Source organism: Carcharhinus amblyrhynchos, chromosome 23, assembly GCF_965287045.1.
Source record: "Carcharhinus amblyrhynchos chromosome 23, sCarAmb.v2.hapA, whole genome shotgun sequence".
In the NCBI taxonomy this organism is placed as follows: Eukaryota; Metazoa; Chordata; class Chondrichthyes; order Carcharhiniformes; family Carcharhinidae; genus Carcharhinus; species Carcharhinus amblyrhynchos.
In genome coordinates this window covers 16,881,016-16,897,280 of record NC_137346.1, presented here as the reverse complement: position 1 = coordinate 16,897,280, position 16,265 = coordinate 16,881,016, and the positions used below count along the sequence as shown (strand labels likewise).

The 16,265-nt window shown below is 41.4% G+C and overlaps 1 protein-coding gene across 2 annotated transcripts in view; it reads right to left on the bottom strand.

The window, feature by feature from the left end:
- Positions 1 to 213: 213 nt before the first annotated feature.
- gosr1 (golgi SNAP receptor complex member 1) overlaps positions 214 to 16,265 on the bottom strand; it is a 116,706-nt gene continuing 100,654 nt past the window's right edge. For both annotated transcript variants that reach the window (XM_080210518.1, XM_080210519.1), the window contains exons 8-9: positions 3,731 to 3,813; positions 214 to 381 (exon numbers count right to left, since the gene is read on the bottom strand). In XM_080210518.1, the coding sequence (XP_080066644.1) occupies positions 257 to 381; positions 3,731 to 3,813 (208 nt within the window). In that variant the 3' untranslated portion in view covers positions 214 to 256. The remainder of the gene's footprint in view (positions 382 to 3,730; positions 3,814 to 16,265) is intronic.

The window sequence follows — 16,265 nt, the reverse complement described above, 5'->3', positions numbered from 1 at the left end:
TTCAAAATTATATATTTCAAGAGCATAGTTAAACTCAACAAAGAGCAGAGGTTTAACATTTGATCATAAACCAATCACACAACTGTGGCCCGAAGGAATACTTGTTTAATGCATTCCAATGTAACCGAAATCCATCACGCTCGCAATCCAGCCAATATATATGCAGGTTGAGTACACAAGATCCACCCACCCACCACCCCCCACCCTCCCTCCCCAGTGCTTTGCAGCTGTGCAAACATCTTATGGAGATGTTTCATCAGTGAAAAGCATACAGTAGCAATAAGATAGTACAAATGCCAATGACACCTCCCAAAATTAATGTGTCCCGTCGCTTCCTCAGATTTATCCTCTGAACCAAGTTGTTTATGGCTGGAAATCGATCTGGAATTGCTGTTAAAGAACCTAACATAACTTTGTTTTCAGTTTATTGAAGTGCAAAGAGCAAAGAACAGTACAGTACAGGAACAGGCCCTTTGGCCTCCAAGCCTGCGCCGATCATGTTTACCTATCTAGACCAATCGCTAATATCCCTTGATTCCCCATTTGTTCATATGCCCATCAAGATAAGTTTTACATGTGACTAACCTAACTGCCTCAACCATCTCACTTTGCAGTGCACTCCAGGCCCCCACCACCTTCTGTGTAATTAACTTCCCCTGCACATCTCCAATGAACCTTTCCCCCCTTATCTTGAACTTGTGTCCCCTTGTAATTGTCATGTCTGCCCTGGGAAAAAGCTTCCATCTGTTCATCCTATCTATACCCCTCATAATTTTATAAACTTCCATCAAATAGTGTTATAACATTGAACAATGAGGGTTTACAAAGGTCTTAGCTCCCTTTCCCCACCTCAGTTTCTCTCCTTTCCAACGGCTTAGATTCCATAATGGGGTATTTTTCCATGAATGCCAAGCATTCACTGACGTGGCTGTGCTTTATGCATGAGAGGGGCTGTTTCAGAACGATAATCTGACTGCATAAGAATCACAATAAAGTCCAAATATGTCCTTGCTGATATCTTTACAATAGGGATTGAGACCTTGTTTTCATTCTTCTAATAGAGATCACTGAGACCAACTGAGATTAGCTAATTTATCAGACCAATGATTGAACTGCAAAGCTAACTGGTTTGTAAGGCTCAACTATTAATTTTAGAGGATAACTTGGGTGAATCACTTCTGAATTGCTTCATTTTAGAAGTAACAATCCTGACCTACGTTGCAACTTATTTGTAGCTAACTTCACTACTCCTTCTAAAATATACCAGTCACAATTGAACACAGTAATGTTTTAAAGGAGATCTGGGGGATGGCTGGAGCTTTCTGAAAATGGACATTTTCCCATGGCATCAAAACCAGTTTTTCTCTAACCTATGGGCAAACTATGTGGTGAACCTTTTTATATTCAATGGGAAGGTGAAGGCCTAGTGGTATTATCGCTTCCAATCTTGCCAAGGCAGCTGGTGGTGGCTGAATTCAATAAAACGAAATAAAGTAAAATAAGAATTTACTGATAGTGATAGACGTTTACAGCATGGAAACAGGCTCTTTGGCCCAACTTGTCCATGCTGCCCCTTTTTTTTAAACCCCTAAACTAGTCCCAATTGTCTGCATTTAGCCCATATCCCTTTATACCCAACTTACCAATGTAACTGTCTAAACGCTACTTAAAAGACTTTACAGCTTATTCCAGACACTTAGCACCCTCTGTGAAAAACATTGCCTCTCTGGACCCTTTTGCATCTCTCCCCTCTTATTTTAAACCTATTCCCTCTAATTTTGGACTCCCCTACTTTTGGGAAAAGATACTGACTGATCTATGCCCCTCATTATTTTATAGGCCTTTATAAGATCACCCCTAAGCCTCCTATGCTCCAGAGGAAAAAAATCCCAGTCTATACAGCCTCTCCTTATAACTCAAACCATCAAGTCCCAGTAGCATTCTAGTAAATCTTTTCAAACTCTTTCTAGTTTAATAATAACTCAAACCATCAAGTCCCAGTAGCATTCTAGTAAATCTTTTTAAACTCTTTCTAGTTTAATAATATCCTTCCTATAATAGTGATCAGGACTGTACATAGTACTCCAAGTGTAGCCTTACCAATGTCTTGTACAACTTCAACAAGACGTCCCAACTCCTGTATTCAATGTTTTGACTGATGAAGCCAAGCATGTTGAATGCCTTCTTCACCACTCTGTCCACCTGTGACTCCACTTTCAAGGAGTTACGAACCTATACCTCTAGATCTCTTTGTTCTGTCACTCTCCCCAATGCCCTACCATTAACTGAGTAAGTCCTGCCCTTGTTCAATCTACCAAAATGCATCACCTCGTATTTATCTAAATTAAACTCCATCTGCCATTCACCAGCCCATTGGCCCAATTGATCAAGGTCTTGTTGCAGACTTTGATGATGAAACCATTCTCAATTGTCGGTAAAAACCCATCTGGTTCACTAGTGTTCATTACGGAAGAAAATCTGCCGTCTTTACCAGTCTGGCCTACATGTGACTCCAGAGCCACAGCAATGTGGTTGACTCTCGACTGTCCTCCAAGGGCAACTAGGGATGGGCAATAAATGCTGGCCAGCCAGCGATGCCCACGTCCCACAAATGAATACAAAATAAAATTGCTCAAGGACCCTTCCCTTACTGCTTTGCTGCAGTCCAAAGAAAACTCTCCATATCTGTCTAGACTTGTAAATTACATAGTACTGTGCCATTCAGAGGGCAGTGAAGAGCCAATCCCTTTGCTGGGTCTGGATAGATCAGACCAGGTAAGGACTGCAGATTCCCATTCCACACAAGAGCAATAAGGGGCTAGGTGGGTTTTTACAATCCAGTAGATTCACAGTCACTGATGGCAGCCCCACATTTATTCAATTAACTGACTTTAACTTCCCCAACTGTCATGGTGGGAATTGACTTAAAGTCATCCTGTTATTAGTCTAAGCTTCTGGATTCCAATAAAATAACCACAATGTGACCATAATCACTGAGTGAAATGTGCTGTGGATTGACTACAAATAATACTCAAATACAGAAAAACCTCAAAACAAATTCACTTGTGTTTGCTTCATGGTGAGAATAGTTTTTTTAATAACAACTACACCCAAAGGTCTGCAACATTGCACAGTGTTCGGTAAAATTGGTAATTGCCATATCCTCACTTATGGTTTTCTTTCAAAGTTTAATGTCTTTTTCACATCTGAAAGGTTCACACTTCTGAAAATTGAAACATCTACAATTTGGAATATTTTGCACTGAATGTGCGTGATTCACTTTGATCAACAAATTAGTCACTGTGCCAAACGAACAATTCTTACAAACAAAAAACACCGCAGTCACTTGATGCAGTCTAAAAACTTGTACCAACTGACTCAAGAACAGCTTCTTCCTTGCTGCTGTCTCACTTTCAAATGGACCTACCTTATATGAAGCTGATCTTTCTCTTCGCTCTACGTGTAACTGCAACACTATATTTTACACCCTCTCCTTTTCCCCTAAGTACTTCATGTACGGTATGCTTTGTCTGTATAGTCCGCAAGAAACAATGTTTTTCAATGTATCCCAATACACGTGACAACAAATCAAATATCCCGTGGAAAAGAGTTTAACAAAGGTTAGAACGCTTCAGTTTTCCATTCAAGGATATAGAAACATCAAGACAGACAGCACTGCAAGTTCACCTTCCAATTTTTTCTTACCCTAAAAAGGTTTTAAAAAGGATACTAGCCAAGGTGTTCACTTTGCTTTGTATTGACTTCAGCATTCCTCGTTGTGATGTCACATTCTCTTTTGTTGCCATAGCGATGCTAAAGAAAGAAAACACATCATATCATTGCTAAGAATAGCTTGCTTAGCCTGCTGCAATTTCCAAGCTGAACAGACAGAAAATCAAAATATACACCGCAGTCTGTTTCTTTGATAAATGTGACACACACTAGCGCATGGGGTATTCCCACAGCTGCTCGCTTTTCCAACTTCTTCCAATTAATCTTCATCCTTCTTTCTTTTCACTTACCTCTCGGCTCCTGTGCCAGTATAGCAAATGTGCAGACTAGGCACTTATTTCTCGACATTCGCAATCTAAATTTAACAGTGTTAAAAATCCTGTGAGACCAGTAGTCTGACTAGGATGAGGCTGAAAAACTACGTACACCAGTGAGTCTGAGCTGGGAATCGGAGCTGGATTGGAAAGCAGTTTGACAACTTGCTACAGTGGCTGGCCTATGTCTGAAGGTTTGTGACTGCACTGCCTTCCTGCTACATCTGTTCCCTTATGGCCTGTCATACCTATTGTACCTCTTTGACTAGCTTCTCTGTGTTTGGGTTTCAACTATTCTATCTATTTACAAGTGACATGATGAGGCTGAACGCTATATATCTAAATTTACCGATGATATAACGATAGGAACTATTGCAGGCAACACAGACGGAAGCATAAATTACAAAAATATTGATAGATATGGACAAAACTGGAGCAAAGGGATTTTAATGCAAGCAATAGGAAGTTACCCACTAAGGACTGAAAAGGGATTAAATAGGGTACTTCCTAAATGTTAAAAAAAGTAGAAACAGTAGCGATCCAAAGAGACTTGGGTCCAGGTACATAGGTCATTAAATTGTCATGAACAATACAGAGTACAAATACAAAAGGCATATGGAATACTGGCCTTTATATACACAGGGCTAGAATAGGATAGACAAGAAATGGGAGCAGGAGTAGACCAGGAGCAGAAGTCATCTTTCAACGATACAAAGTCCTGAGTAAATTGCACCTGGAGTACCATGAGCAGTTCTATGTAACACATCTTAAGGAGAATGTAATGCCCTTCGCTGGATTGCCCTCAAGTTTACCAGTATGATACCTGGTCTCCAAGTGTTAGAGACAAGGAGGGATTACATAAACTAGATTTCTAGTTCCTAGAATTTAGAAGGTTCAGGGGTGATTTCAAAAGATTAAAGTTTATTTATTTATTAGTCACAAGTAGGCTTACATTAACACTGCAATGAAGTTACTGTGAAAATCATCTTGTTGACATGCTCCAGGGCCTGTTTGGATACACTAAGGGAAATTTAGCACGGCCAATGCACCTAAGTAGCATGCCTTTCAGACTGTGGGAGGAGACAAGAGCACCTGGAGGAAACCCACACAGACATGAGGAGAACGTGCAGATGCTACACAGACAGTGACTCAAGCCGGGAATCGAACCCAGGTCCCTGGCACTGTGAGGCAGCAACGCTAACCACTGTGCCACCATGCTGCCCAATAACTCTTCATTCTCCGCCTGGGAAATGAACTGGCGCAGCATCCTAACCACTAGAACACCAGGGAAGGTTAAGAGGAATGGTTAGGATATATAAAACTAGTTTCATGGTTGAAAAGTTGAAGACGAGTGGGTGGGGCGGGGCAGGAGGTCTAACAATTAGAGCTATCCCTTTTTGTAGTGAAATCAGGGAACATTTATGCAGAAAAGGTAGTAGAAGTTTTGAACTCTCAGCTGCAAACAACATTTGATAGACCAACTGTAAATTTTGAATATGAGACTTATAGATTGTTATCCCAAGGTATTACAGGATATGAGGAAGAGACAAGTTTAGAGTCTGGAATCTTCCATTCTGGATTCTTGCACACTTACTCTGTGTACTGACTGTCAGTGTGCAGTCAGTACACAGTGTCACATACCAGGGCAGGCACAGAGGTGGGAGCGATTTTCACTATAGAGGGTGGGCAGCATAGCATGGCTGGATCAGGTGCACGCATGTGATCTTGTACTGGTCAGCTCATTATATATGCAACTGCAAGGAGCTTGTTGAACCTTGCAGTGGGAAGGGGCAGGCAGTCATCCTCCCCATTGTCATTTGATGAGGCCAAAGGTCCAGGTTCCATATTTAAAGGGGCAGCTAGGCAGCTATATGCTCACTGCAAACCAGGAGCTACAAATTCTTGTCGAGACTGAAGTGTCACAGACCAGACAATGAAGCCTCCTGAAAATTCTCCTCCTATGCTGTCCTGGCAAGGTGGGTCATTGTGTTTTCCCAAGGACAGCAGCCGAGACCCTCCTGTCTGATTATGGTGGCCTGGGCGGAGGGCGCAGCAGAGGTTCATGCCTGTGGGGCCCACCAAAGAACTGCCCAACAGTACAGGAAGTGGATAAGTGACCTGCTGCGCTCTGCCAGGCTCAGCAGCATTGTCTATGCATAAGGGATGGTGCCCAGGGATGTTAGACAGGAGCTTGGATTGCAGGATTCAGCAGCACATTGGACATACATACCGAATGTGCGCCGGCATCTTCACGCTGCCAATGTTCTATTAGTTGCAGGGCATGCTGCGTGCTAACTGGGGAGGACTTAGGAGCTGCCATAGGCACACATTCTTCTAAGCTGCACAGGCACCCATTGGGATGACAATCAATCCTGCTGTCTGCAGAACAAAAACACGCACCAAGTAGGCCAAGACCTGAGGCAGCATTCCAGACAATCAAATCCTCATACCTTTTGAGGAAAGGCCGCCAAATAGCCGGAGAGTAGGACAAGACTCCCCAAGGAAGTCAATTGAGGATGCCTTCAGTCTGCAGTTGTCAAATGCATCTACACAAATGAATCTGACTCCAGCTGCAAAGGGCAGCCCCAAAGATCGAACACCCCACCCCTCCCCCGCCTTTCTTGCATCTCTGACACTTTTCTTAATTTCCTTGACGTCTCTGCCTCCATTTCCAGGATAGACTGACCACCAATATTCATCATCAGCCCACTGACTCCTCAACTGCAGCTACATCTACTTCGATCTAATTTTGGAGTCTGCTTAGGCATCCACTAAATTTCAAGTTTTCTCCATTCCAGGTACCAGCGAAAAAAAAGAGCACTTTCCTAACCTCCCTCCAGGTGCCCCTTCTTCTCCAGGAGTCAGGGAGGTACCAAGGGGCAATTAAAAAGGAGTAGGTCAAGCACACCACAGGCTTTTTTCCACACAGCCAAGGGTGCCCTGCCACTCCTCTTCCTGTGATCCCATTGTCTCCAGGCTATGGAAGGTATATCTGCACCTGAGCAGAAACACTTAGCAGGCTGGGGCACTCTAGCCCCCGAACCACCGGGGATCACCCACCAATGTCATTGCAGTCAAGAGGGCAGAGCAGTCAGCAGGCTGCCTCCACCTCAACAGTGGACGTTGGAGCTGCACCTAAACGTAGCAATAGAGAAAAATAAAGTAGTGTTGAAGGCACATAAATGACATGGGTGTAGAACTATTGCACTTGGAGCTTTGATTTGATTTATTATTGTCACATGTATTAGCATACAGTGAAAGGTATTATTTCTTGTGTGCGATACAGATAAAGCATACCATTCACAGCGAAGGAAAGGAGAGAATGCAGTGTTAAGTCATGGTGGTCATAGGGTGTAGAGAAAGGTCAACTTAGTGCAAGTTATGTCTATTCAAAAATCTGATGGCAGTAGGAAAGAAGCTGTTTTTAAGTCATTGGTATGTGACCTCAGACCTTTGTATCTTTTTCCCGATGGAAGAAGATGGAAGAGAGAATGTCCAGGGTGCGTGGGGTCCTTAATTATGCTTCCTGCTTTTCCGAGGCAGCAGGAAGCGTAGACAGTGTCAATGGATGGGAGGCTGGTTTGCGTGATGGACTGGGCTTCATTCAGGACCCTTTGTAGTTTCTTGCGGTCTTGGGCAGAGAAGAAGTCATACCAAACTGTGGTACAACCAGAATGAATGCTTCCTATGGTGCATCTGTAAAAGCTGTTGAGAGTCGTGGCTGACATACCAAATTTCCTTAGTTTTCTGAGAAAGAAGAGTAGTAGTTGTTTAGAAGCATCATGGATTTCATCTTGCTGGTAGTTGCTTCAATAATCTTGGGCAGAGAGTTTGGAATTTCGGTCCCCAGTTTCTGGTAATGAACCTTACTTTTTTCACATTACAAAATAGAAGAATTTTACTTCTCTCATATCATCAACATAAATGATTACAAAACAACCCACACTGCAATGTTTAAGCACTGGCCGTCATTGTGAGTGTGTGGCCTGGGCGTGCATCATCCAATCCAATACTTGCAGCTCACCATGTTCAGAGATCTGAAAAGGAGCTCAGCGAGGTCGCTGTATCTCCTGCCACTGTTGCCTGGTTGTGAGATGTGGATGTTAGTATTCCAGGGCAGTTAAATATGCTGTGTGAGTGGCAAGGGACGTTGCTGATGCAGTTTCTGGATCAAAACTTCTTATTAATAGTGCAAAACCAGAGGCTTCCCTACATGTCTGGAGAAAGCCATGGTGAGCACGTCCAGTCGTTTACGGCCTCCCTTGTGTCAATTTGAGTTAACATACAAGTAAAGGCTGCAAACAAGGAGGCAATGAGCAACTCAGCCTCAGCTGCAAAAGGGATTGAGTGCAAGATTAAAGAGATGTACATGTAGTTGACTGAAGCCTTTGCCACATGGAGATTAGTTTGGCTTGTTCAGCTCCGTATTAACGGTTGCAGTAGACTTTGCATAAAGGGTTTGCAACAAAAGTTCACTGAAAGTCGTAGAAGGACCGAAGTTTTAGCCCACGAGGTAAGATAGGAAAGATATCTTGGCTGCAATGTCCAGAACGCTGTACCATAGCCTCGCACTAATGCTAAGGCAATTGGACTGAGTCCTGTAGGAGACTGTGTGAAAGGAGGGTCAGAATGGTTGCTACTCAGCAACCCATAGTGCAGGTGAGGCACTCCAAGTAGACTTGAAAGTAACCTCAAAACTACACAGCATGATGAAAATGTCAAGAGATATGAGTTTACAATGGGTGAGTGATAGCTGGGCAGGAGGAATACAATTTTCCCTGATAAATCTGCATCGAGGAATGATCCCAAGGAGACAAATTTGTGTTCTCATGCTGCTCCTTCCTATGGACCCATATATTTGTTTCCTTGGAAAGAGCTCTTCACCAGGTTTGCCTCCATATTGGGAGCAGGTGTGAAGGTGACATGACTGCATCCCTGTCTGATTAAGATTTGATATTGCTCCCAAGCAACCATATATACGGACTTTCTCCCCTTGCATGGCTTCTGCATGTGGCTCCGTGAAATCCTAGAACTTGCCAGCCCTAAATGTTCATCATCTTTGGAGGAGACATTTTGATTCTCTATGTCACCCTCAGCCAAGACATCCCTTTTTGTTGTGTTCAGTTTATGCAAGGTGCAACAATGATGATTTGGAACACATTCTATGAAGAATTGGAGTAACCAAACATCTGAACCTCATATTTGGGAGGCCTATTGTCTGCTCAATTGTGGACCTTGTGGAGGCATGTGTGGCATTGTACCGTTCCTCAGCAGCACTCAATGGGTGGCGAACTGGTCCTGCAATCCAAAAAAGCCAAAGCAGTGTCTACTCAAAGTCCGGGAAGCAGTGAAGCTCGCCAGGTACACACCAGAAGTGTGAATAATCTCATTTTATGCTGGTGGGGAACTTAATTTGGAGGGAAAAACTTAATTTTGGCAAGTTGGTCTTTTAATGACTTGGCATGACGTGCAAATCATGCAAAAGGACTTCCAACATGGTTTGTTGGGAAGCTCGATCTACCTTTAACTCAGTTTTACGATCTGAGAGCTTAATCCCTAAAGTTCATCGCACCACCGAGAAACTGATTTCTGGCCTCACGTAAAATTAAGCTCCCCTGCTGCTAAACTTCCCACTGTGGGAAGCCGGTAGATTCCTCCCACAAAGTTAGGCTGCAGATCAGGCATGTTGTGAATGAATGGCAGAAAAGGTCGAAGGGGCTAAATTACCTACTCTCATTCCTACGTTATGAGGATTTGAAATTAAATCTTCAAACTTTAAAGAGTGGCAGCGGACGGGTTTTTGTGGGCTCTGCTTTCTGCTCCCATGAAGTTACTGCTGTTAGTGCATGGATAGCAAACAGAGATCAGGCAATCTCTTCCTCTATTGCATGACTTTAGCAATGGTTATTGTTGGTGTAGACTCAATAAGCCAAAGAGCCCTTTCTGCACTGATATAGGCAGAGTAAGGATTGCAAGGACAAGGCACAGATGTTCCTGATGACTGATTATCCAGCTGCATATTAGATGCCTCAGTAGAGTTTGTCTGCTTATCACTATTGCACGGATGGTGGGTATTCCTCTCTCAGGTTTCTCCATTAACTGTTCATTTTTTAACAATTTATACAATTTGCTACTTTAATAAAAATAAAAGCACAAAGAGCACTTTGTACTATTTTCATAAATCATTTATTACCCAAGCACACAATGCTGCTGCCTGATTTCTTACATTGCAAAACAGCAATAAAACATCTTGTCAAAAATTAATATTCTGCTTTAAGTGCAAGGGTCATGAACCTGTCCCCCAACAATTATGTTTCATAGTGATACAGTGCACATACTACACATTGATGATTTTTATTTATAAATAGGTGCATTGCTCACGCTAAATTCTCCCTCAGTGAACCCGAACAGCACTGAAGGGTGGCGACTAGGAGATTTTCACAGTAACTTCATTGCAATGTTAATGTAAGCCTACTTGTGACATGAATAAATCAACTTGTCAACAGCTGGATTAAAATACACAGAAATTATGCATGGAAACAGGATATTTATAATATGCTTTGCCATACTTAATTGTATGTAAATTATAAAATATTGAAATTGATTACAATACAGAACATGATAACCATAGATGTGAACAATCAATCTTTACACTTCTAAATTGGGTCTAGCTGAAGGCCCATCTTTTGGAGCAGCTTTTCAGACAATCAGAGGAGCAATTTCTTAACACCTATACCCAAAACATATGATCCCGAAACTGGAAAAAGTAAGCTTTATCTAAAACGACAAAAGATTGAGAATGCAGAGCTAACCAAAAGTAAACTTAAAATGCACAAGACAGGATGGAGAAAGGGAACACACAGTGAGCATGTGTTTAAAATGCAATATTTTATATTTACTGTTCTAAGATGAGGTTAATATTACAGAACGATACTGTTGTGGGATTGCCGCAACTTGAGCTGAAAATTTGAGAGAGACCTGGCTCAGGAATTCCTTTAGACTTGTTAATGCCTTTTTTAAAAAGAAAATTATTTATTAGTGTCACAAGTAAGACTTACATTAACACTGCAATGAAGTTACTGTGAAATTCCCCTAGTCACCACACTCCAGTGCCTGTTCGGGTACACTGAGGGAGAATTTAGCATGGCCAATACACCTAACCAGCATGCCTTTCGGACTGTGGGAGGAAACGAAGCACTCAGAGGAAACCCACGCAGACATGGGGAGAGTGTGCAGACTCGGCACAGACAGTGACCCTAGCCAGGAATTGAACATATTGTTGAGAGGTAGCAGTGCAAACCCATAATCAATCCTTATTAGTATTTACCTTCCACGCGAGTAAATAGTTAGAATCATATTTAACCATCTAGACTCCATTTGCCTTTAATTTCTTCATTTACCGAGCTAATCTAATCTTGAATTGCATCATAATCACTAAGCGAATCTGCAGCCTCACAGCCTTTTTCCAACTCTCTTCCATTTAATTTTACATTTATGCCCCCTCCTTCTTGGCCCCTCAGTTATTGGAAACAATTTGCATCAATCTGCCCATTAGCTCGTTTTTATAATATTTCAGGAAACAATCAACTGTTTTAAGTGTCAATCTCAAATAGGAATATCTGCTGCTGATTTTAGTTATCTTTTAATAGTCCAAATCCATTTGAATTTAGAAAAGGAAACAATAAAAATAATATTGACTTTGAATGTCCACGACTTTGGTAATTAACTGTGAATGTCCATATGCACTTAAACTTTCCCATTACTTGCGTGATGCTGTCTATGCCACAATAAAGCTTATTCAAGAATAAAATCCATCTTCTTGAAATAACTAATTCATGGTCATGTACTAACTGACTCAAGAACAGCTTCTTCGCTGCTGCCATCAGACTTTCGAAAGGACCTACCTTGCATTAAGTTGATCTTTCTCTACACTCTAGCTATGACTGTAACACAACATTCCCCACTCTCTCCTTTCCTTCTCTATGAATGGTATGTTTTGTCTGTGTAGCACAAAAGAAACAATACTTTTCCCTATATCCCAACGCACGTGACAATAATAAATCAAATCAAAAACATCGGCTTCTTTTTGTTAACTTTAAATTCAGTGAGTACTATTTGTCCATAAAATTCTGAACTTAAAAGTGTAATTTTCTCAGAAACATTCTACAATGATGCGAAATGAAACATTAACGCCCTCTCTATTAGTCCTCCAATTAAAATTTTACTATATCCAGGCTCCTTAACCAACTACTGTCTTTTAAGGTTACTCGCTCTGTGCTGCTTCCTTATCAAATGCTTTATTCTATAAGTGGTGCCAAAAATTCCTCCCATAGTTTTCCTAAGTGTTTGCAAGCTGCCCCCTCTCCTGAGCTTCCTTATACAAATGAAATGTCAGGTTATCAAGTTAACCATAAAATACAACTTTACCCACAGTCATTACTGTATCGAAAACAACCGAATGACCTTAAATGGGAAGCGAGTTTCAGAATTTCTCCCCCTGTTTGCTGCTAAGAATCTCGGATGGATAGCACATTGCACTTTAACAAATAGTTATGAAGTCCTGCTTCAGTATACTGGCTCTTTGGAGACTGTGTAGGCACCATGGAGCAGTTTCTGAAGAAAGGAAATAAAATCTTGCGGGGTAGGAAGAGTTAATCAGAGTGAGAGGTGGCATGAAGTACAAACACAGCCACAGACCAGTTCAGCCGAGTAGCCGGGAGTTGAACCCTAGCTTCACAGAGCTAGGGTTCAACTCCTGGGCTTGGGTCACTGTCTCAGGGGAGTCTGCACATTCTCCCCGTGTCTGTTTGGGTTTCCACTGGGTGCTCTGGTTTCCTTCCACAAGTCCAAAAGATGTGCTGGTTAGGTGCACTGGCCATGCTAAATGCTCCCTCAGTGTACCCGAACAGACACCTGAGTGGTGACTAGAGGATTTTCACTGTAACTTCATTGCAGTGTCAATTTAAGCCCACTTGTGATGCTAATAAATAAACTTTAAACATTTCTGTGCAACAGAATCTATGTAGTAATGCAAAATAAAAATCGGATGTGCAGGAATAGACAGGCATAGATTTGGAAGGCAATTCTCAGAAGATAGGTCAAAAGTTTACATGGTCAAAGGGTTAAGAATGAAGGTTAAAGAGAAAGGCTGAAGGGGAAAGTGATGGTTGGCAAGATGAATTGTGCATTTTTCCCCTGGTTCAGCATGCTAAATGCATGTTTCAAATTATTGACTACCTTCTAAAATAAGATTTTTTAAATGATTTATGTCCATGTTTTAAAACTGAGAACACATTGTGTTGAGCAATACATCATCCAGTCACAAAGCAAGCAATTATTGTAAGGTTGACAAATGGCCACCTAGCAGTTTTGAATTTTGTTCAAAGATTCCCTGACGCCATTCATTCCTTAACTAGCAATGATATTGCATAGACCTAACAGTATATATTCCTCAATTTATACATACAGGTTCATTCAGAATCAGTTACTTCAGTTTCAGTCGGTCATCCATGCCACCTTACCTATCAGTATCAAAACAAAATCTTGACTGTCAAGAGCATCTGTCTGACAGTCAACCCTTATCAAGAGAAAGCTACTCAAAGGATGTCACCCAAACGAAAACTGTGCTAAATTGATTGTTGACATTCAAACTCACAAAATGATCATGGTCTGGTTCATTGGAATTCAATGCTGTAGCTGCAAAATTTGGATCAATCTATTTGCTTGAAAATGTGCAAATGCAGTGGAGGGAAACTACTTGTACTTACACAGAATCATAAATAGGTTACTGTATAGAAAAAGGCCACTTGGCCTTGCAGCTCTCTATAAGAACACTTCAGCTGGATCCATTTCCCTCCTTTTTTGCTGTAGTCCAGAAAATCCTCTCTCTTCATGTGCTTATCAATTTCATTTTTGAAAGCCACGATTAAATGTACCTCCACCACCTTCTTAGGCAGTGCGTTCCAGGTCCTAACCACTTGTTAAAGGTATTTCTTTATGTTGTTATTAGTACTTTTGTCAACCATTTTACATCGGTGTCTTCTGGTTTTCAACCCTTCTGGCAACTACTAATTCAATCTACTCTGTCTGGACACTTCATAATTTTGACCATTTCTGTCCAGTCTCCAGCTTCTCCAATTTCTCCTTGTAATTCTAGTCGGTCATCCCTGGAACCAATTTCATAAATCTTTACCTCTGTAAGCCTTCACAGCTGTTACATAAGAAATAACAGCAGAAGTAGGCCATATGGTTCATTGAGCCTTCTTTGCTACACAATATGATTATGCTTGATCATCTGCCTCAATTCCATGTTTCCCGCCCACTCCCTGCACCCTTTGATTCAGAGGCCAAAAATCTGTGCATCTCAGTCTCAAATATATTCAACGATGGAGCATCCACAACCCTCTGGGGTTGACAGTTCCAAAGGTTCACAGTTCTCTGGTTGAAGGAATTTCTTTTCATTTCTAAATGCTGGACCATTATTTTGAGATTTGCCCATGTTCTAGATTCCCTAGCCAGGGCAAACAGTCTCTCTCAGTGTCCACCCTGCCAACACCCTTCAGAATCGGTTTATTACAAACAATAACTGTGAAAGCAATGTCTGTGCTCGAGTGTTTACGTAGCGCAATGCAACAAAAGAAACTGTTGCAGGAAAGATGGCCACAAATTTGGAAGACAAAAGGGCATTTAAAGACTTTGAAAAGGAGAGAGTGATTGGAGATGGGTTAGTAGTTGGCAAGGTCAGAGGCTCAAGGATGAACGCTAACGAGAAAAGACAAGCTGATATTCTGAATTTATGAATGGAACCTCAAATTACAGAATCTTTTTAATACAACAGGTGACAAAGACTCAGCTTAACATCTCATTTTAAAAACTGCACTTCCAGAGGTGCACTTCTCGCCCAGAACTTCATTAAAGTTTCAGCCAAAATTGTGTACTCAAATTCTATAGCATGCTTTAACCTACAATCTCTTGTCTCAGAGGTCATTTACCACCAACTGAACCAAATGGACATAGAGGTGTGTTAGAAACTTTTGCTAAATCTAAGATTTAGAAGCTAAATCAGATTTCACTGCCAACTTCACTGCTGCCTTGTCTCTACCATTAATAATCACTTCAAAGCAACATTCTCAATTGAAAACATGTCACTTTTTGGTATGGAACTTACAGGACATAATTCAGAGCTGTCAGAACTAAAGCTTTACAACAGAAACATTTGTTGAAATGCAGTTTTTTTTCCCTCAGTATTATGTTGGGAATATTGTGATTAACAAGGATAGCTGAGAGTGCAGTTAGCATTTGAAAGATCAGGCATGCTGTCAGCCAATGTTGAAAATACCTAATTATTGAGCTGGACAACATTTCAGTTTTACGACATTAAGCAACTGGTGATTTTGTAAAAAAAGGGAGTTAATTAAGATGTTTCTAAATGGATTCAATACTACAGTGATTGATGCAGCTCGTGGATAACTTGTTCATATATTCTTTTATAAACAGTGACAAGTCCAATGGAGCATTGCAATATGAACAATTGGCATTTACACACCATTTATGTGCAAGGATGTTCTATGCTAGGGTACATTTGATTCTTTGGCACTCCTGTGACATTCCTAAATCAACTCATTTAAATACACAGCAAGGTGGCACAGTGGTTAGCATTGCTCCTCACAGCTCCAGGGACCCAGGTTCAATTCCCGGTCACTGTCTGTGTGGAGTTTGCACGTTCTCCCCGTGTCTGCACGGGCTTCCTCCGGGTGCTCCAGTTTCCTCACACAGTCCGAAGGTGTGCAGTTCAGGTGCATTGGCCATGCTAAATTCTCCCTCAGTGTATCTGAACAGGTGCCGGAGTGTGACAACTAAGGGATTTTGACAGTAACTTCATTGCAGTGTGAATGTAAGCCTACTTGTGACACTAATAAATAAATAAACTTTACTTTTTCTTTATTTAAATTCACCCTGCAGAAAAAAATACAAAGAGTGACGGGTTTGGGTTATCTTGCAGGATTATCAATTTTAAGACGGGCATGTAAGCTAATTTCTTCCTTTAGCAAGTCTACAACATAATGGAAGAATGCACCCTTATAGTGTCTCGGAGTTAACGGAGACGTCTTTATCCAGGCAATCTATAATCTGGTCAAAAATAAAGTCATCTCGACCTTGGCAAAATTGCGATAATTGCTCTGTGGCAATTGTTTGTTATCTTGCTCATCAATTTTTGCT